The 25,154-nt window shown below is 37.2% G+C and overlaps 3 protein-coding genes across 5 annotated transcripts; all 3 read right to left on the minus strand.

The window, feature by feature from the left end:
• Positions 1–15,601: 15,601 nt before the first annotated feature.
• Positions 15,602–16,471, minus strand: LOC140803954 (blue copper protein-like). Of its 2 annotated transcripts, none has more exons than XM_073159799.1 (2): positions 16,196–16,471; positions 15,602–16,059 (listed from the first exon to the last, which is right to left on the minus strand). In XM_073159799.1, the coding sequence occupies exons 1-2, from the start codon at positions 16,377–16,379 to the stop codon at positions 15,608–15,610; spliced, it is 636 nt and encodes a 211-aa protein (XP_073015900.1). In that variant the 5' UTR covers positions 16,380–16,471; the 3' UTR covers positions 15,602–15,607. The 2 variants fall into 2 exon arrangements, with proteins under 2 accessions (XP_073015900.1, XP_073015899.1); XM_073159798.1 differs by having other exon boundaries at positions 16,175–16,471.
• A 979-nt stretch (positions 16,472–17,450) lies between these two features.
• On the minus strand, positions 17,451–19,520 carry LOC140803455 (glucan endo-1,3-beta-glucosidase 14-like). Of its 2 annotated transcripts, XM_073159344.1 has the most exons (4): positions 19,263–19,520; positions 18,921–19,174; positions 17,811–18,850; positions 17,451–17,730 (listed from the first exon to the last, which is right to left on the minus strand). In XM_073159344.1, the coding sequence occupies exons 2-4, from the start codon at positions 19,018–19,020 to the stop codon at positions 17,647–17,649; spliced, it is 1,224 nt and encodes a 407-aa protein (XP_073015445.1). In that variant the 5' UTR covers positions 19,021–19,174; positions 19,263–19,520; the 3' UTR covers positions 17,451–17,646. The 2 variants fall into 2 exon arrangements, with proteins under 2 accessions (XP_073015445.1, XP_073015446.1); XM_073159345.1 differs by having other exon boundaries at positions 17,811–18,847; positions 18,921–19,520.
• A 126-nt stretch (positions 19,521–19,646) lies between these two features.
• Positions 19,647–21,931, minus strand: LOC140803456 (uncharacterized). Its single transcript, XM_073159346.1, has 3 exons — positions 21,639–21,931; positions 21,459–21,546; positions 19,647–20,616 (listed from the first exon to the last, which is right to left on the minus strand). Exons 2-3 carry the CDS (start codon positions 21,534–21,536, stop codon positions 19,834–19,836), a joined length of 861 nt encoding a protein of 286 aa, XP_073015447.1. The 5' UTR covers positions 21,537–21,546; positions 21,639–21,931; the 3' UTR covers positions 19,647–19,833.
• Between the last annotated feature and the right edge of the window lie 3,223 nt (positions 21,932–25,154).

Below are 25,154 nucleotides of genomic sequence, written 5' to 3' on the forward strand. Positions count from 1 at the left end.
AAATTAATTACAAATTGATCCGTTAAAACGGAAAAGACAAAAACTTATATGAGACGGTATCACATGTCATATTTTGTGAATCAGATATCTTATTTAGGTCCTCCATGAAAAAGTATTACTTTTAATGCTAAGAGTATTATTTTTTATTGTGAATATGAGTAGGATTGATCTGTCTCACAAATAAATATTCGTGATACCGTCTCACAAAAAACCTACTCAACGGAAAATTATCAAGAGAATAATGAATCATATATATATGATGCATTCATCTAAAGCAAAGCTACATAATAAAATTACATTTATTATTAAAAATATGACAAAATATATTTAGTCCTTTATTATATAAAAGTTTCATGAATTTAAGTTTTAAAAGTCTGTTATGAAAAGTTTCAAAGATTAATTGAATTTTAAAAATTAGGTAAAATGAATCAATTCATATATATATAACTCTAGTCTCTAAGTATTTGTATCAGTAAAATAAATATACACCACAATTAATTAAGTTGTTCACATGAAAGAAAAAAACTAAACTAAAAAAATTTTCAAATCAAAAAATATCGTATTAAAATTGAAAATTTATAAAACATATGTACATTCAAAAATTAAATTAAATACAACTAACGTGTGGTTCAGAATCTTGCACAGTTGCCTACTTGCCAGATTTTCTTAAAATATAATATTACTTTAACTCTAAAAATGTGATTTCTGATATTTGTGGATGTCTATGCGCGCACGCGCGCATACATATATATGCTAGTTATTCTGCACAGGAATGTATGTGTGTACAGTCTTCTTTATAATTATTGATGAACTAAAATGAAATTTAACAAATTATGAAAGGACTAAATTGATATTTGAATTTTTTAAATAAAAAATAAAAATAAAATTGTGTTTAATTTTTTAAAAACAAAAACAAAAAACAAAAGTGTGATATTAGTATCATATAAGTATAACGTTGGAAGAAAAAATTAGTATCATGTATATATATATATATATATATATATATATATATATATATATATATACTATATTATTAAGTGTGAAGACATGATAATAACTACTTAGAGAGGACACCAACATTTTTCTCAATTTTACTCTTATATGATACTAATATTACACTTTTGTTTTTTGTTTTTTTTTAATTTCAACGCACACTTTTTTTTCAACCATTCAAATATCAATTTAATCTCTCCATAATTTGTCAAATTTCAATTTAGTCCATCAATAATATTTCCAATATTATATAGTTGGCGTATTTTTCTATTACAAAAGTGTATTAATTTAATCCAAATATTATAAGAGCTCGATATTAAAATGAAATAAAAGATACTGTAAATTATTTAAACACATTAAAAAAAGTTAATAGCCGCATAGGTAGGATCTAGCGTGAGATTAGAGATACAAAAGAGCACTCTTTTCGACCGACGTCGAATCGCAATCGAGGTGCATATATATATATATATATATATATATATATATATATATATATATATATATATATATATCCTCGAGTTAACAATTTATGATTAAAAAGACAGAAAAATAAGCATGTGCTTAATAATATAAAAAAATCATAGTTTAAAAGAACTTTAATTTATCTTAAAATAAAAATACGCTACTCTTAATAATACAAGTGTTAAGAAAAATATGGAATTAAGTTTTAGTGATTATAAACTAATCTGATCCGATAAGACTGAATTATTAGACACATATCTCTCAAAGAATTAATATGATAAGTGAAATAATCTAAATCAAGAGTGATTTAATAAGCTTATATAACATGATGAGTTGAGATAGAAAAGACCAATTGTGCTAACCAGGGCCGATCCTAATAATATTTGGGCCTGAGTCTAACTTTTTAAAAAAGACCTCTAAATCATAATGTGTGTTCAAATTTTTTTTAGTTTCATGGCAATTTTTCAAATTAAATCAATACGTCAAAGACAATATAAAAAACTAAAAGAATAAAAATATCAATTATGTCCAAAATGATCACTAAACAACAACCCGTCTAATAGCTTTAGAGCTAAAAATAATAATCAAGTCTTTATAATCATGTTGTTCAGTAGTTTCTTTCTCAATCGATAACATAGCCAACCCATTCAATATTTTTCGTGACATAGTTGATCGGAGAAAAATTTTGATGAGCTTTATCTTTGAGAAACTTCGCTCTGCACTTGCTACTGTGACCGAGACAGTCAACATAATTTTATAAGCAATATGAGCATTTGAAAGCCTGATAAGCATTACATCCACCAAAATTTCAGTCAAAAAGCTTAGGTTATAGATACCACATAAAGCCTCGAAGAAAGTAAAAAAACTACAATAAAAAATTAGAAGCCCGAACAAAGCAAATACAAGAAAATAGACTTATAGCTCCTCACGGGTCTTTCAATCAAAGCTAGAGACGATGCAACGGCTGAAGTCGATTAAGGCTTGTCTGCAGATGAATATTGGGGAAGATTGATGAATAAATCGATAACAGACTAAGCAAGTTCTATTTAATAAATACTTGGTTTCGGGCTATCTAGTAACTAGTATTATATATAATACTTTTTTTAAAAAAAATTTGGGCCCCAAAAAAGATATGAACCTGAGTTGGACTCATTTGCCTCTTAATAGGCACGGCCCTGGTGCTAACCCTTAGATTGATCTTAAGACATAATCTAAAATACAATAATAGTCGGTTTTCTTTTAAGTTTAATTTGAATTTGATCAGCAAAGATATACATTATTTCTCTGTACTAGAAATAAAAAAATTCTGTTTGTTGCCTCATCTAGAAGTGTCCAAAGGAATTCAAAATCTTGTAATATATTTGGAAAGACGATAAGAGGCATCTAGTACATTTTTTAGTATCATTCAAATTTTATTAACGTTGAGACTATCATCTACAAAAAGAGAATGCAGCATAAATGTTATCACTCTCGCTGCGACTTTGAATCTTTCGTATTATCGAATATTTTTTAATCTTTATCATTGTATCTTAAAGTTCTATTTCTAATCTGATTTGCACATGCTTATAGTTCTATTATACATATCAGTATAAAATAAAGTACAAGTCATGTACCGCGTACATTTATTCAACTAAGGTTTAACAGCTAAATGTCAAGTGTCCAAACCCTATTTCTAATCCAGGTCCGTAGTCTCCACTCTAATCTCGATCTATCTTCATCTCCTCGACCCTGAACCTGTCCCACATGTTGTCATGTACACATACAAACAAGACAACAGCCAGATAATACCGGTGAGAAAAATATCGCAGTATAAAGCAATGAAACATGCAATCATATGATAAACATAAAAGCATGAACAAGTAACAGTAATATGTATCAAATTCTGAAACATAATCAATATAAAACTGTCGACAATGCTCGTGACTCCACGACTCAGACTAGACTCAATCTTAGTCTAGGGATCCCGATTTCCAGATGTTGGTATTCCTATATCGACCAACAGTAATAGAAAAGACTCCAGTTCTATCCACGTCGATATAACCAAACATCCAGTGTCCTGACTTATCCGTCATAGACTGTGATCCTATCGCCAATACACAATCTTGTGACATCGTGCAATGTGTCCGTGGCTATCCCGCCACTATCAGGTACTTTTGTCATAAGATTACTCATCTAATGCATGCTCCTATAAATCCATAGAACATGCATTTAATCACATTAATAAACACAATGATAAAACATAATAATAAGTATGCAATTTAGGGAAACTCAAGTATATCCTACTTGAGTCGATCTCCCAACACCACATTGACTTATTACCTTTCTTTTATCGCAGTTTTGATGACGTTCCTGTCCGGAATTCAAACTCTGTTCCCACAATCTTGCAATGGCAATATCAATAATATCATATCAATATACTGCTCAAATCGATCCCAATCTGATCAATAATTCAAAATCAACTGTATAACCGCATAATCCCGATATCCCGGTCAATACAACATCACCAGATAATAATTCCCTCAACTAATAATCAATACCAATACAATCTGATATCATATCTCAGTCAATTAACTTCAGAAAATCATAACAATTCCATAATCAGTCCGTTTCTTAATCTGACTTTGATTCTATGATGTCTAACATGTCAAGAACATCATATATGAATTCCATTCAATTCTGACAATATCATAATTTCAAAACATGTCCAAACGTAATAAAACTTACGTCCAGTTGTAGCCTGCGTTGATAGGAACACAGTACCGAAGTCGGATTCAAAATCGGACGGACGGATTTCTCACCAATTGAATTCTAAAATCAAGAATTGAAAAGCTCCTTCAAAGCTATCGATTTCCTCTCAATTGTTGTACAATTTTCGTATGTTTTGTATATATATATATATATATATATATATATATATATATATATATATATATATATATATATATATACACACACACACACACCACGCATGTAAAGCAAATGGCTCATCCTACATGCAACACGTCTCGCGCATATGCACGACCCTCCTCGGCGCATATGCGCGAGGCGATATGCCTTGGCGCGTATCTACACGGCATCTCGCACATATGCGTGCCCTTACTCGGCGCATATGCGCGAGGACATTGCTCAAATTTGCCAAGTCTCGGGTACCCTCGCGCATATGCACGGATTCATGTCGCACATATGCGCGAGGTTCTCTGGACATCTCGCACATATGCGCTCGGGTGGGTCGTGCATATGCGCGAGAGCTCATCCTCGCACATACATCATTTCATGCTAAATTCCAACCGTGTCCCGATTAATCCTTTCATAATCACCTCAAATTATAAATCAATAATTACAGATTACTAGGATAAAATTCTCGGGCATTACATTTCTCCCCTCTAAGATATGATTGCGTCCTCGAAATCACAGGTAATCAATCATATCACTAAGGAGTATATACAGATATTGTATAAGAAATTTACATTATCGAAATAACTCTGAGAATTCTTGTCTCGTATCTGATTCAGTCTCCCAGGTTGCTTCTTCAGTGCCATGACGAGTCCATTGAACTTTCACCAAAGGAATCGTCTTCGTTCTGAGTCTGTTTTCTTTACGATCGATAATATGGATCGGCTTTTCAACATAACTCAGAGATTCATCAATTTCGGCCTCGTCCGGCTGATTAATATGAGAATCATCAGGGAGATATTTCCGCAGCATAGATACATGGAAGACATTATGTATCCCAGATAGAGAAGGTGGTAATGCAAGTCGATAGGCACGATCTCCTATCTTTTCGAGAATCTCATATGGGCCGACGTATCGTTACAGACAATTTCCCTTTCTTGTCAAATCTGACAATTCCTCGGAAAGGTTAAATTCTTAGGAATACACGGTCTCCAGTCTCAAATACCAACGGTCGTCGTCTGATGTTGGCATATTTGGCCTGTCGGTCCTGAGCTGCCTTCATCTTCTTTTGAATCAATTTTACTTTTTCCGTCATATGTCTGATCATGTCAGGTCCAGTCTCAGGAACTTCAGAGATATCATCCCAGTAAAGAGGGGATCGACACTTCTTTCCGTACAACGCTTCAAAAGGTGCCATCTCAATACTCCTTTGATAACTATTGTTGTACGAAAATTCACAGAGAGGCCATGCATCTTGTCAATTAGTGATAAAATCAAGCACTACAGCTCTCAGCATATCTTCCAATGTCTGAATCGTCCGCTCTGACTGTCCATCAGTCTGTGGATGATATGCGGTACTCAGATGTAACTTCGTACCGAGAGCTTGCTGCAAACTCTGCCAGAAGTGCGAAGTAAACCGAGGATCACGGTTTGAGACAATTGACTTCGGCACTCCGTGCAATCTAACCACTTTCTTGACATAGATGTCGGCCATCTGATCATATCTGTACGTCATTTTGTATGGAATAAAACATGCAGATTTGGTCAATCGATCAATCACGACCCAAATCGCATCACAAACTCAGGAGGATCTTGGTAACTGTGTCAAAAAATCCATGGAAATGTGATCCCATTTCCTTTCAGGAATGGACAAACTTTGTAACAATCCTCTTGGTTTCTTTCTTTCAGCTTTCACCTGTTTGCAATTCAGACATTTGGAAACAATTTCTGCAACATCAGTCTTCATCTGTTTCCACCAATATTGTGTCTTCAAATCATTGTACATTTTCCTGCCACCGGATGAATACTGAATCGACTACTGTGCACTTCTGTCAATATCTGTTGTCTCAACTTTGAAACATTTGGCACCACTAGACGATTATTCACATATAGTATATTGTCACGTACCTGATATTCTGATCGATGTCCTGATCTGACCATCGCAATCGAGTTTTGAATATTCTGATCAACTTTCTGAGCCGCTTTAATTTTCAAAATGAGCTCTGGTTCAGCCCGAATAGCACATACTCTCAGAGGCTGGCAATCAGTTTCAAATACTAATCCAGACAAACAGCAGTCTTCTATCAAATTCGAAACACTAATCGTCGATAAGGATAGAGAACATACCTTTCGACTTAGTGCATCAGCTGCTGCATTTGATTTTCCTGGATAGTACTTGATTTCACAATCAAAGTCTTTCAGTAAATCCAGCCATCTTCGCCGTCTCATATTCAGCTCGAACTGTGAAAACAGATACTTTAAACTTTTGTGATCAGAATATATTTCGAATTTCTCAACGTAAAGGTAGTGTCGCCATATCTTCAAAGCAAATACAATGGTTGCCAATTCAAAATCATGAATTGGGTAGCGAGATTCATGGGGCTTCAGCTGTCTCGAGGCATAAGCAATCACATGCCCTCGCTGCATCAATACACAACCCAATCCGCGGTGAGATGCATCACAATAAACAATAAAATCACCAGTACCTGACGGGATAGTCAACACTGGAGCACTGGTCAATCTTTTCTTCAGTTCTAAAAAGCTGGTCTCACATTCTTCAGACCACACAAATGGAGCATTCTTCTGAGTCAACTGTGTAATCGATTTGGCAATACTGGAGAAATCTTGAATAAAGCGTCGATAATATCCAGCCAAACCCATAAAATATGAATTTCGGGCACTGATGTCGGTCTCGGCCAAGAAATCACGGCTTCAACCTTGCTGGGATCGACTGATATCCCGTCTCCGGTTATAATATGTACCAAAAATACTACCTGTCTCAACCAGAACTCACATTTCGACAGTTTAGCATACAGTTTCTCAGCCCTCAGAATTTGCAACACTGTTCTCAAATGCTCGGCATGCTCCATCATATTCTTGGAATAAATCAAAATATCATCGATGAATATAATCACAAAATCATCGAGATATCTCTGGAACACACTGTTCATTAATCCCATAAATACCGCCGGTGCATTCGTCAAACCAAAAGGCATGACAATAAATTCATAGTGTCCATACCTAGTTCTGAATGCTGTATTTGAGATGTCAGTATCCTTGACTCTCAGTTGATGGTATCCAGATCTCAGATCGATCTTGGAATACACCGAAGAACCCTGCAACTGGTCAAATAAATCATCAATACAAGACAATGGATATTTATTCTTTACCATTGCCTTGTTCAGTTACCGGTAGTCAATACAAAGTCTCATTGACCTATCTTTCTTCCTCACAAACAGTACTGGAGCACCCCAATGAGATACACTTGGTCTGATGTAACCCTTGGCCAATAGATCTTCCAACTGTTCTTTCAATTCTTTCAACTCGATCGGTGCCATCCTGTACGGCGCCCTCGAAATCGAAACTGTTCCTGACATCAATTCAATGCTGAAGCCTATTTCTCGAATCGGAGGTAATCCAGGAATCTCATCTGGAAAGACATCAGCAAACTCACATACCACTGGCAAGTCTGCCAATGATGGGCTCGATTTCAGTAAATCAACTGAATAAACCAGGAATCCATCAGCTCCTTTCTGCAATAATCGAGTCATATTCATTGCAGATATCAAGATATTCTGGCTCGAGAACCCTTACCGTAAAATTTCCACTCCTCAGCCATTTCAGGTCTGAATCGAACTATGTTGTGGAAACAACCGACTGTGGCTCTGTACTTGGTTAACATATCAATACCGATAATACAATCAAAATCAGATATCCCAAGCACAATACAGTCTAACTCAATCTCATGCCCATCGTACTGCAGTATACAAGATTTCACAGACTTCACCAATATCAAACCTGTCCCTAACGGAGAAGAGACAGACACTACCACATACAACGACTCAATAGGTAATGCATGACTCAATGCAAACCTCTCAGAAATAAATGTATGTGATGCATCAATATCTATCAATACATATGCAGGATAACCAAAAATAAAACAGTTACCTGCCACAACATCATCAGGTGCATCCTGTGCCTGTTCCTCGGTCAAAGCAAAAACTCGGGCCTGCTGTCTAGGAGGCTGGCTCACTGTCTGGCTTCCTCCTGGCCTCTGCTGTGACTGGGTAGACGGTGCTGGCTGGAAAGAATGAACAGTTGATGGTCGTCTACCTGTCTGAGCCACTGATCCAGATGACTCAGCTGCCTGGGATCCCTGGGCACCTCTCTGTGGACATACTCGGGCAAAATGTCTCTGTTGTTTGCAGATACGGCAGCTGCCAAATATTCCTCGGCACTGCTAAGTGGAATGCCTCCCTCCACAAGTATTGCAATAAGGTCCAGTATAGATCTGGCTCTGTCGAGGACTCCCAGAGCTAGAAGAACTGCTCCCTGACTTCTTGAATTGCTTCCCTTTAGCTTTCAAGAAATCCTTCTTTCCACCACTGCCGCTGCCACCTTCGAATCGAGGAGATGGTTGCTGTGGTCTCAGTCCTGGAAGCATAAACGAACCTCCATCTCTGTCTCATCAGACCGGCTTCGGCTCCCTTGGCTCTGTTCAAGGTGTCGGTAAAATTTTTCGGTCTCCTAGTTTTTACCAATGTAAATATTTCCGGATTTAGGCCATTTATGAACTGATCAGCGACGACCTCATCATGTTCAGCCACATGTGGAGCAAATCGCAACAGCGAAGAGAACTTGGCCACATATTCCTCAATGTTAAGATGGCCCTGTCTCAAGTTTGCAAACTCAGCTTCCTTGTCCTTCCTATACGACACTGGGAAGAACCTCTGATAGATTTCAGTTCTAAACACATTCCAGGTAATGGTCGTACCTCGGTGTTCCAATGCCCTCTTCGTCGTAATCTGCTAGTTCTTGGCAATGTCATGTAACTGGTGTCCTATCAGTTTCACTTTTCGCTCATCAATATATTCCAAAGACTCAAACATAATTTCAATATCATCTAGCCAATTCTCACAATCCACGGAAGTCTCCATTCCCTTCAAAGTTGGGGGATGAAATGACTGAAATCTTTTCAAAAGTGTCTCCATTGGAGTGGCTGTAACGTCCATTGGAGGATTCGAGGTGCTACCCTACTCTGGTACTCTTCTCGGAGGCATATCTGAATATCAAAAAGGTTAACAATCACATAATAAATATGTCTCAGCCCCTTTCTGATCATCTTATCCCTGATCAAGAATCGGTTCTGATCCATACTCAATAATACACATTACCATATCAAAATCAGATAATTCAGGTAAACATATATTAAAACAATAAATCATGCTAGCAATCAAAAACAGGAAAGAAAATTCAATCTACCCCGCTCACTAACTCCTATCTCAATCTGAAGGATCTATCGGCTCTGATACCACCTGTTGTGGGAACCCGGACTCTAATCATACTCTTAATCAATTATTAGGACAATTTAATCAATTAAAATAAACAGGGTCTAATTTTTTTTTAAAATGCGGAACGTAATGGAAATCATTTATTATACATATCAGTATAAAATAAAGTACAAGTCTTGTAGCGCGTACATTTATTCAACTAAGGTTTAACAGCTAAATGTCAAGTGTCCAAACCCTATTTCTAATCCAGGTCCGTAGTCTCCACTCTAATCTCGATCTATCTTCATCTCCTCGACCCTGAACTTCTCTCACCTGTTGTCATGTACACATACAAACAAGACAACAACCAGTTAATACCGGTGAGAAAAATATCCCAGTATAAATCAATGAAACATGCAATCATATGATAAACATAAAAGCATGAACAAGTAACAGTAATATGTATAAAATTCTGAAACATAATCAATATAAAACTGTCGAGAATGCTCGTGACTCCACGACTCAGACTAGACTCAATCCTAGTCTAGGGATCCCAGTTTCCAGATGTTGGTATTCCTATATCGACCAACAGTAATAGAAAAGACTCCAGTTCTATCCACGTCGAAATAACCAAACATCCAGTGTCCTGACCTATCCGTCATAGACTGTGGTCCTATGGCAAATACACTATCTTGTGACATCGTGAAATGTGCCACGTGGCTATCCCGCCACTATCAGGTACTTCTGTCACAAGATTACCCGTCTAATGCATGCTCCTATAAATCCATAGAACATGCATTTAATCACATCAATAAACACAATGATAAAACATAATAATAAGTATGTGATTTAGGGAAACTCAAGTATATCCTACTTGAGTCGATCTCCCAACACCACATTGACTTATACCTTTCTTTTATCGCAGTTTTGATGACGTTCCTGTCCGGAATTCAAACTTTGTCGATCCCACAATCTGGCAATGGTAATATCAATAATATCATATCAATATACTGCTCAAATCGATCCCAATCTGATCAATAATTCAAAATCAACTGTATAACCGCATAATCCCGATATCCCGGTCAATACATTATCACCAGATAATAATTCCCTCAACTAATAATCAATACCAGTACAATCTGATATCATATCTCAGTCAATTAACTTCAGAAAATCATAACAATTTCATAATCAGTCCGTTTCTTAATCTGACTTCGATTCTATGATGTCTAACATGTCAAGAACATCATATATGAATTCCAATCAATTCTGACAATATCATAATTTCAAAACATGCATGTCCAAACGTAATAAAACTTACGTCCAGTTGTAGCCTGCGTTGATAGGAACACATTACCGAAGTCGGATTCAAAATCGGACGGACGGATTTCTCACCAATTGAATTCTAAAATCAAGAATTGAAAAGCTCCTTCAAAGCTATCGATTTCCTCTCAATTGTTGCACAATTTTCGTATATATATATATATATATATATATATATATATATATATATATATATATATATATATATATATATATATATATATATATATATATATATATACCACGCATGTAAAGCAAATGGCTCAACATGCAACACGGTCGAGCATATGCGCGAGGCGATATGCCTTGGCGCGTATCTACACGACAGCTCGTGCATATGCGCGCCCTTACTCGGCGCATATGCGCGAGGCGCGAGGCCATTGCTCAAATTGGCCAAGTCTCGGGTACCCTCGTGCATATGCGCGGATTCATGTTGCGCATATGCGCGAGGTTCTCTGGACATCTCGCGCATATGCGCTCGGCTGGGTCGCGCATATGTGCGAGAGCTCATCCTCGCACATACATCTTTTCATGCTAAATTCCAACCGTGTCCCGATTAATCATTTCATAATCACCTCAAATTATAAATCAATTAGGAACCCTGCAAGTAATGAATGACGTTAGAAAGATCAGAATGTGGACTAAATCGACGGTAGGACTTGGCTTCTTCGGGAGCTTGACTTTATTGACTACTCCATGATTTCAATGGAGTAATTGATTAATCAGGACTTTCGATCCATGTGAAATTTGTAGCTAGCTAATAATTTATGGGTAAGTTGTTTTGAGAAAGTTAGGAGTAATGGAAGCCACAGACTTTGGCGTTACCAACATCGACTTTAATAGTTTAATTTAATTCCCTGTATAAATCGAGTCCATTCGTTTCTTTGAATCCAAAAAAAAAATAAAAATAAACATAGCTAACGTGTAGATTAGTTAAATTAAATATAAGCATGAGTTATCTACGCGGTATAATTATTTCATAATTAATTTTTTCTGTAAATATATATATATATATATATATATATATATATATATATATATATATATATATATATATATATATATATATATATATATATATATAATTGTAAAGTCAAACCCATTTGTAATAAACTAGGTAGGGCACCTCAATTCTTGAGGTGTTTTACCCAAGTTTGTCGTCTAGCGTGTGTGTATTTATATGTTTTTTAGAGTAATTAATGAGAAGTTTGTATTTGTGTAGGTGTTATATAAAAACATAATTTAAAAAGATATAAATATTATATGTGAGGCCCGGGGCCGAAGAGGACGGGAGGTGAACGCCGGTGCCATCAGTTGCACGGACAATGAGCGGCTCCTTGCAGGCTTCTAGGTGAAGGGAACATGAATGAACCGACCCACACGGGAATGAGAGGGATTCCGAGACTGGGCAATGTAATGGACTGAACAGTTGAAGAGGGCTTAAAAGATTTGATTGGTACTACTCATATCACGAAGGTGCATCTTCTTTTCGGTAGCTCATCACATAAGAACTCCAAAGTTAAGCGTGCTTGACTTGGGGCAATTTTGGGATGGGTGACCTCTTGGGAAGTTTCCTAGGGTGCGTGTGAGTGAGGACATAAGCACGCTGGAAAGACCCGTCTTGATACAGTGAGGACAGTCGTCAAATCTGGGGCGTTACAAGTGGTATCAGAGCCGACCTCTCTTAGTACGGTGTGGTTCGGGGGCGAATCAAGCGGAAGCTGGTGGGCATGTGAGGCCCGGGGCCGAAGAGGGCGGGGGGTGAACGCCGGTGCTATCAGTTGCACGGACAATGAGCGGCTCCTGGCAGGCTTCTAGGTGAAGGGAACATGAATGAACCGACCCACACGGGAATGAGAGGGATTCCGAGACTGGGCAATGTAATGGACTGAACAGTTGAAGAGGGCTTAAAAAATTTGATTGGTACTACTCATATCACGAAGGTTCATCTTCTTTTCGGTAGCTCATCACATAAGAACTCCAAAGTTAAGCGTGCTTGACTTGGGGCAATTTTGGGATGGGTGACCTCCTGGGAAGTTTCTTAGGGTGCGTGTGAGTGAGGACATAAGCACGCTGTAAAGACCCGTCTTGATACAGTGAGGACAGTCGTCAAATCTGGGGCGTTACATTATAAGTATAGTAATTGTTTATTTTTTTTTATTCGTGATCATATGATTAGTACTTCAAATTGTCCATATGCTCAACAAAGTAAAAAATATGGAAAAATATGGATGTTACGAAAGTGATAATAGGTAGGGAAAAGATAGATTTGGTGTTCAAGTTGAAGAAGCTTAATAATATGTCTCAAATTGAATACAAAATATTTGATCATCTTATAAAAATCAAATGAGGGATAAACTTTATAAATAAGGTAATTTAAATTCGAAAATAGGGTAGTATTCATATTTAAATAGTTGTGTTGTTTGTAATAGTGTTATACCTATCGATATTTTTTACGCTAATGAATTTATGAAATTGGTAATTTTAACGTAAGTATGAGTTGTAATATGTACTGGTAAACAACCAGTAAGAGTACTTAGAATTTTAGTGTAATCAAAGAAAATGAAAACTTGTTAAATATTAATGTCGATAGGATTTCAGTAGACATAACGTTTGTTTTTTAGAATGCGAATGACGTATTTATGAACTTTGTAACCTTGAATTTCTAAGATATCTAGACATAAGAATTAATATATTTCATAGCGCAGTGAAATAGATGAATATAACGACAGACTAATAAAAGAAATTAAATTAGGTATAATACCTTTAATATTTTCGAAATAAATTTTATTTACCACAGTGATGTTGATGACAATGAAGATAATGCAATGAAATATAACATTAATGCTACTGTTATATTAATATGAATAAAATAAGTTTATTTTCAAAATATAAAAGAAAGTAAAATAGCTCGAATAAGTGATCTTATAATTTGTCTACGTTACTTTTTAAATAAAAAAATATGATAAAGAACAGCGAGTACTTTGGAAATTAGGATAAGTATTGCGCTGAATTGGGAATCATATAGTACAAAGAATAATTGTTTAATATAGAAGCAAAAGAATACAAAAAAGTTGCATATTTATTTTTTCTCATGTATATGGATGTATATAATATGAATTTACGTTTAAGAAAGTAGATGTTCATATTTTTATAAAACCGATGTAAATTGCAAGCTTTAAAAATACACGACATTATATATTGATGACTTTAATGATTTTTTCAAATGACAAACTTTTATGATTTGGTAGATTTTCATTAACTTTTACAGAATCTCACATATTTATAAACAGATTTATGTGGATTCATGTAGACTTTTTTACAAGTTTTTTATAGACTTTTGTAAATTTTGTTATTGAATTTAAAAAATTTGTACTTAATTATAATATATTAGTTTTTATTAATTTATTTGAACCAATAATTAATTAACGTATATAACATATTCAGTTTGAAATAATTTTCTAATATTTATATTCATAAATAAATTTTTTTATTTGAAAGTTAAAGCATTTATCTCTTACATGTGTATATATTTGAATTTGTATGCATACTTGTAAATTCTTTAAAATACATCAATTGATTAATATGTAACTTTGTTTTTAAATTGATAATATATAAGTGAAAAAAATAGTTGTGTTGATATAATAAAAATATTATAACTTACATATTAATTGAAATTATAAATATTAAAAAAAAATAAAAAATTGATGATTGTTATGGGACTATTTAATTATTAAGAATTAAATAATATTTTCTTTATTATTATTGGTCCATACTTCACTCAACCTCCCCCAAATTCTGAAGAACACAAACCCTAACTTCTGCGAGTTTATGGAAAAATGTTCAAATATGACCCATCCACCTTCACGCTTCACTCCATTTACTCAATTCCATATCTAATTACTTTTGTGGCCATTTTCTCAGCTCCCCATTTCGCACTCTCTGCCACCGACAAGCCCCAGTTTGGTTCCGATGTTCTCATACGTGACGCCAAATTCACAAATCCATTTCCAAACCCGCGAACTCCAACCGAATTCACTTCCCTTAACAATGGCAAGGAAGAGAATATGATCAGGAAAAGAGAATAAGATGAAGCTCAACGGCGGTGCCACAATGAAGTTATCCACAGACCCACAAATCGTGGCGGCAAGACGGAACCGCCACCACATAAGCAACAGGTTCAATATTCTGCAGAGCCTGGTACCCGGAGGCTCGGAAATGGACACGGTTTCAATGCTCGAGGAAGCCATACAGTACGTGAAGTTCCTCAAGGACCAGATTTCATGGCTCCACCAGCAGGCCATGGTTTCAGAGTTAGTTCTTCCTGTTCATCATCGTCAGGAGTTTGATTTGTGGAAGGATTAGACGGAGGATCAAGTGCAGACAATGAACGAGGATTCTTGGTTCAGAATGAAGAAAGGTGCGGTGGAGAGAATAGCAAATCCCACGTGGTATTGGCCCTGGACTTTGTTGTTGTTGGGGGACACGTGTTTGGATTATTACCTGCTACCGGAAAGAAACTGGCCATTTTGAAGGATAGCGGGCTTTAAGTATAAGTAGATATATTTGATATTATAACAAACAAAATTTATTGATCTCAGTAAAATTACAATAATCAGGCACAAACAAAATAAATCCAAAGTATATATATTCATTGCATGATGATTTTAAACAATCAGCGCCACGCCAATGGTTAGCAGAACGAGCAAGAAACCAGAAGCCAGTGAAGTTGATGCAGAATCAGGTGGAGGTGGTGGTCTCGCCGCCGCAGCAGTGGGACCATTGCCTGCATTTGGAGCTAAGGATTGGGATGGTACCGGAGCACAGGGATCAGGCAGAGACGAGGCGGGAGAGGGGGTGGCGGGGGTGGTTGGAGGGGCCGTCGTTGGTGGATTTGCGATGCCAGGAGTGGATGATCCAACTGTGATGGCGAGTTTCTGCCCCGCTTCGCAGTGGCGGCCGAACGTGCAAATGTAGTAATGGTCTCCTGTGGTGATGAGAGTGACATTCGCCGGTCCGGTGGTGATTATACTGCCAATCTCGTTATCGTCGTCGCATGCATCGTATGAGGCCCTGGTCACTTGGACGAGGTCGTGTTGATTTGTCACGAAATTGAAAACTGAAAAAAATTCACAAACGCAGATTTATTTGTCATGTATGAATACTTGTATCGGTTGCATATTTGACACAAATGCAATACAGACAGTGAAGAATTAATTTTTCAAAAAAATAACGTAAGATAAAGTCAGTATTACCTAGTATATCTCCGACCGAGAATGTTTTGCCAGAAGCCCAGTTGACGTATGAAACAGAGGCATCACGGGGTATATCCCAACCCATTTCATCTCCGACTGTGTAAACATTTTGCGCTTCAGCAAAGTTCAGCATAGCAGAAAAAATGGAACAAAAAAGAGTCAAGATTAATGGAGCTCTATCCATTTTTACTCTATATAATACTTCTTCTCCGAATTCGTTGGAACGCGAAAAAATAGGAAATTATGTGAATGTTACTTGCTGATTCTTGGATTTGAGGCTTTGTGATTTGCAGAGTGTGGATTTGTGGTGACATATATAGTGAAGGGTTGTTGAAATGGTCCTCGCAAATGAGTGACTTTTCCGTGGGAAATATGGAAGATTTAGTTGCGGTCCGTATACTTTGGCTTGTGGAATTAATTGGAAATTTGGAACCCGGAAGAAATCAAGTTTTATTGAGTCATTCAAAGAGGATTGACTTCCGAAACAAAAACTCACGTAACATGGATCATCTATTAAAAAAAATTACTTTTTATTGTAAATATAGAAATGGTTGTTTTAGTCTCACCTTTATTCATGAGATTGTTTCACAAAACATCTATTCTATATTCTTTACCAAAAAGAACATTTTGTGTTTTTTGAAGTTTTTAATGAAATTTGAAGGGCTTTCCCTATTAAAAAAACGTGTGGTGGAGCTTGTGGTTACAAATATTTGACACCCCATACCATACTATTTGATCACAGGAAGATAGTTTTTTTCCTTCTAATGACTTGTTTAATTTTTATGTTTTGGTTTTTGCAAATTTTTGTTGTCCTGAAACTGAAAAGTACTAATATAGTACTGAAAAATGCTCATTGTATCGAAAAATACTGACTTGTAAGTTGTCGCGTTATTAAATGGATCAAAATAGTTGAAAATTAAAATTTAGTATACAAAAACCAAAATTTTGAAAAAATCGATCAAAACCCACTTTACCCCCCTCCCTAATCGCTGGTCACTAGTCGGTTCAACCCACCTCGCCCCGTCTAATCTGACCTCTAAATTTGTTAAAACTAGCTAGATATTTCAGATAAACCGTTCCACAATATAAAAATGGTAAATTGAATTGTATTAGCAATTTCCCTACTAGCTTGTTCTGGCAGTAGCATCCATAAGCCGACTCAATTTATACTCTTTTTCATTTCAGTATTAAGCATAAATAGAAAAATAAATACCTTTTTCTCTTTCAAACTTGCAAAGATGACTTAGAAAAGATAAATTGTAATGTTCGCACAATTTACATTCCTTAATTTCATTGCACCAATTAAATCAAATTCGTATGAGAACTTTCATGATGAATCAAATTAAAATCCCCTTTTGGATCACAGTAAACAAAAGGAATGAAATGAATGAATTTCAATATCAATAACTCAGTTGGCTACTGCCTGATTTCTTCCGACTTTTGGTTAACTATCAGGAAATCATAGCAAGCACAGCTGCTGCACAGACTACCCGAATCGACAGCGGCAAGAATCCACGCCATTTGTGTCCATTCACCTGAGATTTTAAGCAAAGTTAGCAATTTTTCGCAAGGTTCGCAACAGTGGAAATAAGAATAGTCTCTGTACTTTTGGTACCTTCATGGATCCAAGAACCGAGGAACCGGAACTTGGAACGAGTCCTGTGAACCCGATGTCGTATGAAGTGCTTCCATCAGCCTTGAACAACCCAAAGTTGCGTTCGGAAGTCGGCCCTGGCTTCGAGTTCTCGTTAAACAAAGCAAATACGTAAGCCTTAACCAACATCTTTGGCCTATATGGAGTCCCTTTCTTTTTCAAAAGTCTCTTACGTAAATTACGATGATAAGTCCTCGCATTTTTCAAATTAGCTCCCACTTCATTTTCATCTCCATTTGAAGCCCAGCCAGTCTCAGAAACTATCACTTCCATTTTACTAAAACCAACCTTTTCCAATGCAGCGTAAGCTGCGTCTATCTGAGCTTCAAACATGTTGTCGTAATGAAGTTTAGTTTTAGCATCGTAAATCCCGGGGTTCGACTCAAAAAGGGCGTACTTTAAATCAATATGTGATGGATCGCTAATATAGGCTAGAAATGGATAGGCATTGACGTAAAAAGGACTGTTAATTTGTGAGAAGAACTGAAGGAGTGGCCTCAGGTAGGGAAGTAGAGTCTCCTTAAACGCCCCAGCTGACGGTGGGAATGAACTGGCAAAGACACCCTCAGAATGCGGGCTCGACACTTCCACTTTATCAGCTAATTGGAGACGATCAAGGGCATCATAGACATTCTTCACAGCCGGCACAAGAACCTCCCATAGTTCTGTATCAGTACCTCCTAAGACCTCGTTTCCAACAGCAATACCAGTTATACGAGTTTCTGGAAGAAAGGGCTCCACGTTTTCTTTTACCCACGCCATCGCATGGTCAAGGCCTATGCTCATGTCTCTCAAAAATTCATTCGGTAGGCCAACGATTAATTCGATTCCGGATCCTTTAAATGCCCTCAAAACTCCGTGATCAGGGTCATAGATTCTGATGTTCTTGATCTTGGCCGCTTTTAAGAGGGTCACAACACTTTCTGGTGCTGGAATATTGTCCGCTATCCTGCCATAATTTACACCATATGTACCCGTAAAAGCATGAACGACCAAACCTGCTAAAACCAACAGAAATAAAATCAGCCATACAAACTAAAAGTACGATCGCAATCCAAGATGCTCGTATACCTTCTGGTGAGAGAACTCTAGAGAGCATAAAGAACCAGAGGAAGAACAGAAAGCAGTTCATCGCATTGAAATGAGGAGTAATTACGAAGGGCCGATGCATTTGTAGGTGCAGGGACACTATTCAATATGAATATGACAGCTTCAACTCCGAATCTGGCAACAGAAGCAGTTTCTTGTAGGATGTAATGCTCTCTCTGCGGCCATGCCATTGCCAATGATGATAGACGAAACCATAAAAGATTCCTAACCTTAACCTAAAGATGAGCAAATATTTATGATTTCCGGGGGGAAAACGTTTCTTAGTATTGTGGGATTGGAATGAGATTCCAAACTTTTCATTACCTCAAAGTTTGCTTTTTCCATGCTTTTTTATTCTTGAATCTTAATCATTTTCATTCGATCTTTTTGGAGGGACAACTGTTTCTTTCTCGCAGAGGCGGCCTACGACTTGATTTTATATGAGAATACCCTCAGCTTTAAAATTTAATTATTTCAGTCGTCCCTATTATCAGAACTGATGTGAGAGCGACTAGAATAAATTCTAGAGACTGATAAAATACTTGAGAATAACAAACACAAACCATCTTCGTCCAACAAACCTAGCTTTCAAAGCGAAGTCAGGCTTAAGTTCTAAACTTAACACGATGCACAGATGAACATCACAAGCTGCAACATATATTTAACTTAATCTTTGGACATGGCGAAAAGAAAAATTCAAGCATAGTGTCAAATAAACAAGTCCCTCCATAAAGAGAAAAGCTACAACGTCAGATACAATACACAACTGACTCCCTAACTAAAAACAAATCTAACTCAGCCTAATTATTACAAATCAAAAGTACATTGGTCCAGGCTGATAATGTCAGAAATAGTTACAACAAACTTACTGACAGATGGTAGATATATATCGTATTCAACAACTAATAGGAGTCGAAGAAGAATGATGTGGAGCTAAGGTTGGTTGGTTCACCTTGCCATTCTCCATAACATCTCCTTTTGTATTCTTTTCTTGCTCCTCCACCTGCATATCAGTCACGCCGCTGTTTTCCTCAATGGCGACAGCTCCTCCACCAGATGCGGGTGCCACACCATTGGCGATATCTGTTTGAACTCCATTGGGCCCCGACAGAGGATTTTCAGCTGTTCCAGGTATCTGTTTGTCTTTGGCCTCGTCTGTCACGGTCAAATTTTCTTCAATCCCGTGGACTTTTTCATCTATCTCATCCTTGTCATTGTCTCCTGGGACGTTACCATGAATCTCAACATTAGTCAAATCATTCTCCTGTGTGGCGTTCTCTTGTAATTTGTCAGTTTCGTTCTTGTCCTCGGGTTCCTTGTTTTCTTCGTCTTTCTTCTCATTGGATTCCCCACCTGGAATCTCAATTTCTTTCTTCCCTTCAGTTTCTTCTTTTTCTGCATCCATCTTTTTGTCTTTCTTGGCAAGGGATGATCGTCTGCCACGTTTCGTTGGTGGCTCACTGTCTTTCGATGGAGGAGTTGCCTTGACCTTCTCACTGATCCTTGTTGATCTTCTTGGAGTTTCACCAGTACCCCAATCGAATTCTGATATTGCAGGATTTCCAGGGTGTGATTTCAGGTACTGATCCAGCTGTTTGCGGCTGTTTATCTCCTCCCCAGTGGGAGCAATAAATAGTATCTCGTTTTTTTTCGGAGTGCCTCCTTTTTTTGGCAAATACTGCACAGAAACACAAAACAAGATGGAACAGAACGGACGAATTAAACATCCAATCAAATCAAGTCAAATTACTTATCAAGAAAAAAAAACTAACAGCTTGAATTAAAAACCCCACACAAGAAAGCGAGAAACTTTAAATACACGCTTGCAATTTCCTGAGTCCTCACATCAAACTTTACATTATGAAATCAACTGAGAAAAAAACCTCGGATTATGTCTGTAACGTCGACAACCTAATTGTGCCAAACACGTTAAATCCCCAAAATAGCTATGACTTGGCAGTGCGAGACTAACTTCTTATAAACCTCGAATTCGACAAGTTTTTCCATTCACCCACCACAAGTAGCGTGAGCAAATCAAAACAACCTAATTACTCAGTTTCTCTAATCTTGACTATGCAAATTTAATTTTCAGAAAAGCACAGCATAGTTTTTCCTTCTTCGACGCGCAAATACTCCTAAAATGTGACAGCATACACCAACAAGTTTTCCAGATTTCGAGAATTAAATATGACCTCAAAATAGGAAAATTTTAATCGCTAGTTAGAACTATAGAAGCTACAAAATACTGAAGAAATAGCGAAAAAAAGCAAGAAAAAAGCAAACTCAATAATCGTTTCAATACACACAGTAAGTCTACAACAGAGGGAAAGAAAAAACTTTTCGAGGTATTTAACATAAAAACGAAAAAAAAAAAAACAAATTTTCGGAAGGGCTACAACTAGCTCAACATCACTTGTAATTTTCACCAATATTTCCTCAGTAGATCACCAGAAAAGCGTCTCCCTTACAAAATTCAAGCTTCAATTCAAACAAAAAAAGCTGAGAATTAAGGGAAAATACCAATTTCTTCCAAGAAGCAGGCGCAGGGAGCTCCACCGAAACGACATCATCCTTCAGTCCAGAGTAAGCCTCCGCCATTTCTCTGCACCTACAAAAGGAGAGCTCAAAGGTACAACAAGACACCGAGAGGTACAATAAACCGAATCGATTAAGACCCAAAGCTCAGATTTTTGCCTATACCTTTCACTCTTTCAGGAAGAAGAAGAATATGCCCCCAAACTTAACCGCCACGACGCCTTATTGTACAGGGGATAACACTAAAGCTACCTCGAGTTGCACCGACGAGTCTAACGGGACACGTGCAAGCTGTTGCAGCCGTAAGATTTGACCGTTGTGAGCTTTATCTGAATGAATCCTCTAGAAGAGCCTTCGCCACGTGCCGTCACGCAGTGGCGGTTTGATACTTTTATAATATATTTGCGGGTTACTTTATCGTTATCTCCACTGCCTACATTTTGGCGATGGCTGGGACGACGCGAGATTCGGTGGCTGCCGTGAACGAGTAGAGGTAGGACTGTAGGATGATGCGTGTGCGATTCACGCTTGGAGGTTGTGAGTGGGGAAGGTGGGTGAGAGTGGTGTGTTCGGATAACGTTACTGAAATGGTTTTATTAACTGAATTGGATGGAAGATTTGGGATCCGAACGTGGATTAGGCTTGGGCCTGAGAATGGAAAGAGCCGGTCAAACTAGTCAAATGTTCAACCATATTTAATATTTTATAATTAGATACAAACTCCATGTCTTGTTTTAAATTGCTATAAACATCTTAATGAGGGATTCATCTTTAAATGTATGGGTTCGGAAGCATCCACATTAACCTTAATAATACTTAGAGGAGGAGGTGGGTATTGTTGGGATGTGATCACAAAAAAGTTGTTTTATTTGTGAAGTTAAATGTCTCAAAAATATTTCTACCCGGACATGATAAAGAATTAAAAGTATCGTTGTTTTGCATTTCATATTCATCATTTTTGTGCTTATTTGGTGTTTGTGCATCCTCATTTTGCGGTTATTCATTGAATTTTTTTTTTCGCGTAGTGTTGATCAAAGTCCAAGAAGATGATAAAAATGACAAAAAAATCAGCAAATAAATGTCACGCAATCAAATCTCATGAAAAGTGTCGAAAAAATTGAAGGATTGTCAAAGTTGAGCAAAAAGGCTACAAAGAACCCACGTGGACATGCATCGGCATAGGAATGAAGAAATAGAGCGAAGATATTGCCGGGAAAACCATGCGATTCCCCGTGCTCATGCTCGTGTCGGTTATTAATAAAGGAATATGAAAGTTTTGGGAAACCCACGAGACCCCATGCCCGCATGGGTATACCTTCAGTGCGCGAATTATGGTTCTCATATTTTTTCCGATCTTATTCCTTTCAAACACGAATTCTTTCCTTCCAAAAGGACAAGGGCCATATCTATACACATTTGGAAGGACATTGATACCCCATGAGGGCCTGGGTCATGGATGACCCAGGATATTACATGGATAGCCCAAATCATGATAAATTTGCAGGAGTAGTTCGTTAGAAGCCGGACAGGTGAATGCCCGGGACATTTTCTCCCCAGGCTACCAAAAGCCCAGGCTCTCATACGAGCTCCCGGGAGGTATTCTACCCGGTCTATCTCGAGAATAGCACTTCACTCGAGTGCAACAGTATGATTTACCTTATGCTTGACAATCATTACTGTCAGAACTACAGGGGTTTGCATGTCAGAAAAGTTATCAGAGGTAGGGTATGGGCAGCCACTTTACCCTAATTAGCAAGTGGACACTGAAAACAAGGTAATCATGAGATTTTCATCCTATAAATAGCAGGTATGTATTTCATTTGAAGGATTCAGATATTTTAGTTTCTAAGCTTTTGAGCATTCATGAATATCCTCACATATACATAACTTTATTCTTTATCATCCACCCGCTGACTTAAGAATCGGACTGGCCATGGCTGACACCCCTCTAATTCTCATTCATGAGTTCACTTCCTTGTTTGCAGGTTACATTGGAAGTCGTATCCCCTGCTCATTTTCCATAAACACTACTTGTGGGGACCCGGGCTCTAACTCAATTCTTTTGGGATTTACTGGATCTTTTTATAGAAAATGCGGGTCAAAATTTTGCTTTTAACATTAATTCAAATGTATAAATAAAGAGAGATGTCTCTATTTTATTTCAACAAATATAAATACAAACATGTGTTGTTTCACACTTATATACAAACTAGTATAACAATGTCCAAACATCTAGACCACTAGTTCTTCTTCTCTGCCCGTGATCACCACTCTATCAATCTCTCATCCTCATCGAGACCCAGATCCTGTTCCACCTGTTGTCATGCACACATACAGACACAACAACAGCCGGAAACTCCGGTGAGAACGAATCCCAGTATAAAACATGTATACATGCATATACAAAATCATAAATCATGAACATGCTATTATCATGAAGCAAGGTAATAGCAAAAGGTTCCATAATCTAGGAAACCAAGTCAATATAAGCATACAACTCAATCAAATCATATCTTGACTCGACTCAACTCTAACTCTAGGGATCCTGGTGTGAATAAGACGTCACTGTCTGTCACATACCCTCCAATCGGGGTAACGGTACGTCTTATTCCTAGATTTCGGTCCTGTCTGTATCGAATGTCTACAATCGGAGGAAGTCTGCTCCTATGCGTCGATACCACCGAACATCTAGAAATTTGGTAAATTTGCTAACGACTCTCCTATCTTAAATGCTTGAATATAAATCTATAAACAAAGCATAAACATAACACAATATAAACAACGACTAGTATGTGATTTCGGGAAACTCGAATCAATTCTAATTCGAGTCATATCTCCCCGAATTCACATGAATTATACCTTTCTTGTCGTTGGAATAAATCGAAGTCTCGAAGTCGGTATCAAATCTGTTAATCCAAATCTGAAATGGGAATGTTGAATGTTCAATATCAATTCACAATTCAATTCAACACATGTACGTATCAATAATCGATCTCGACACAATTCAACGACATATCAGCGTATTTTCTCAATACCGATAACTCAATAACAACATAATCAATATCCATAACTCATCATCTTCATCAAAAGCATACATAACTTCTGAAATATGCATAGTCTCATACACAATATATGTTGAAATTCATAACCATAGCATATGACATCCGATAATCGATTCGGTTGCAAATATACTATGCTCAACATATCAAGAACACATAATAGGAATCATATCACGATTTCCCCAACATCTAAACTTCAAACCATGCTGGATTTGAACAATACTTACATCCTTAGATAGCTCTTGACAAGAGAATCAAGAATCTTAGCTCAGATTGAAAATCGGGTAACCGGTTTGTGCACAATCAAGATTCCAAGCTATGAAGAAGCTTTGAAGAATTGTGTTATGGAGAAACTCTCGGTCTTTGACTGATGTAAGTGCTGAAAAATGAAGACTCAGCGCAATTCTATATATATATGCCATGTGTCATCATAAGAAACAAAGGTGGATTTCTCGCATGCAGCACTGCGGGTGCGCTCTTTTCGGACCGCGGGTGCGCTTAGCTCTCGGCAGCCCCATCCACTTTTCTAGAATTATCGACCGCGGGTGCGTTCATTCTTAGACCACGGGTGCGGTGACCCTACTTTAAAAATGTCCAACTTTCTGTCCCTCAACCGCGGGTG

Source organism: Primulina eburnea, chromosome 10, assembly GCF_022965805.1.
Source record: "Primulina eburnea isolate SZY01 chromosome 10, ASM2296580v1, whole genome shotgun sequence".
Taxonomy (NCBI): Eukaryota; Viridiplantae; Streptophyta; class Magnoliopsida; order Lamiales; family Gesneriaceae; genus Primulina; species Primulina eburnea.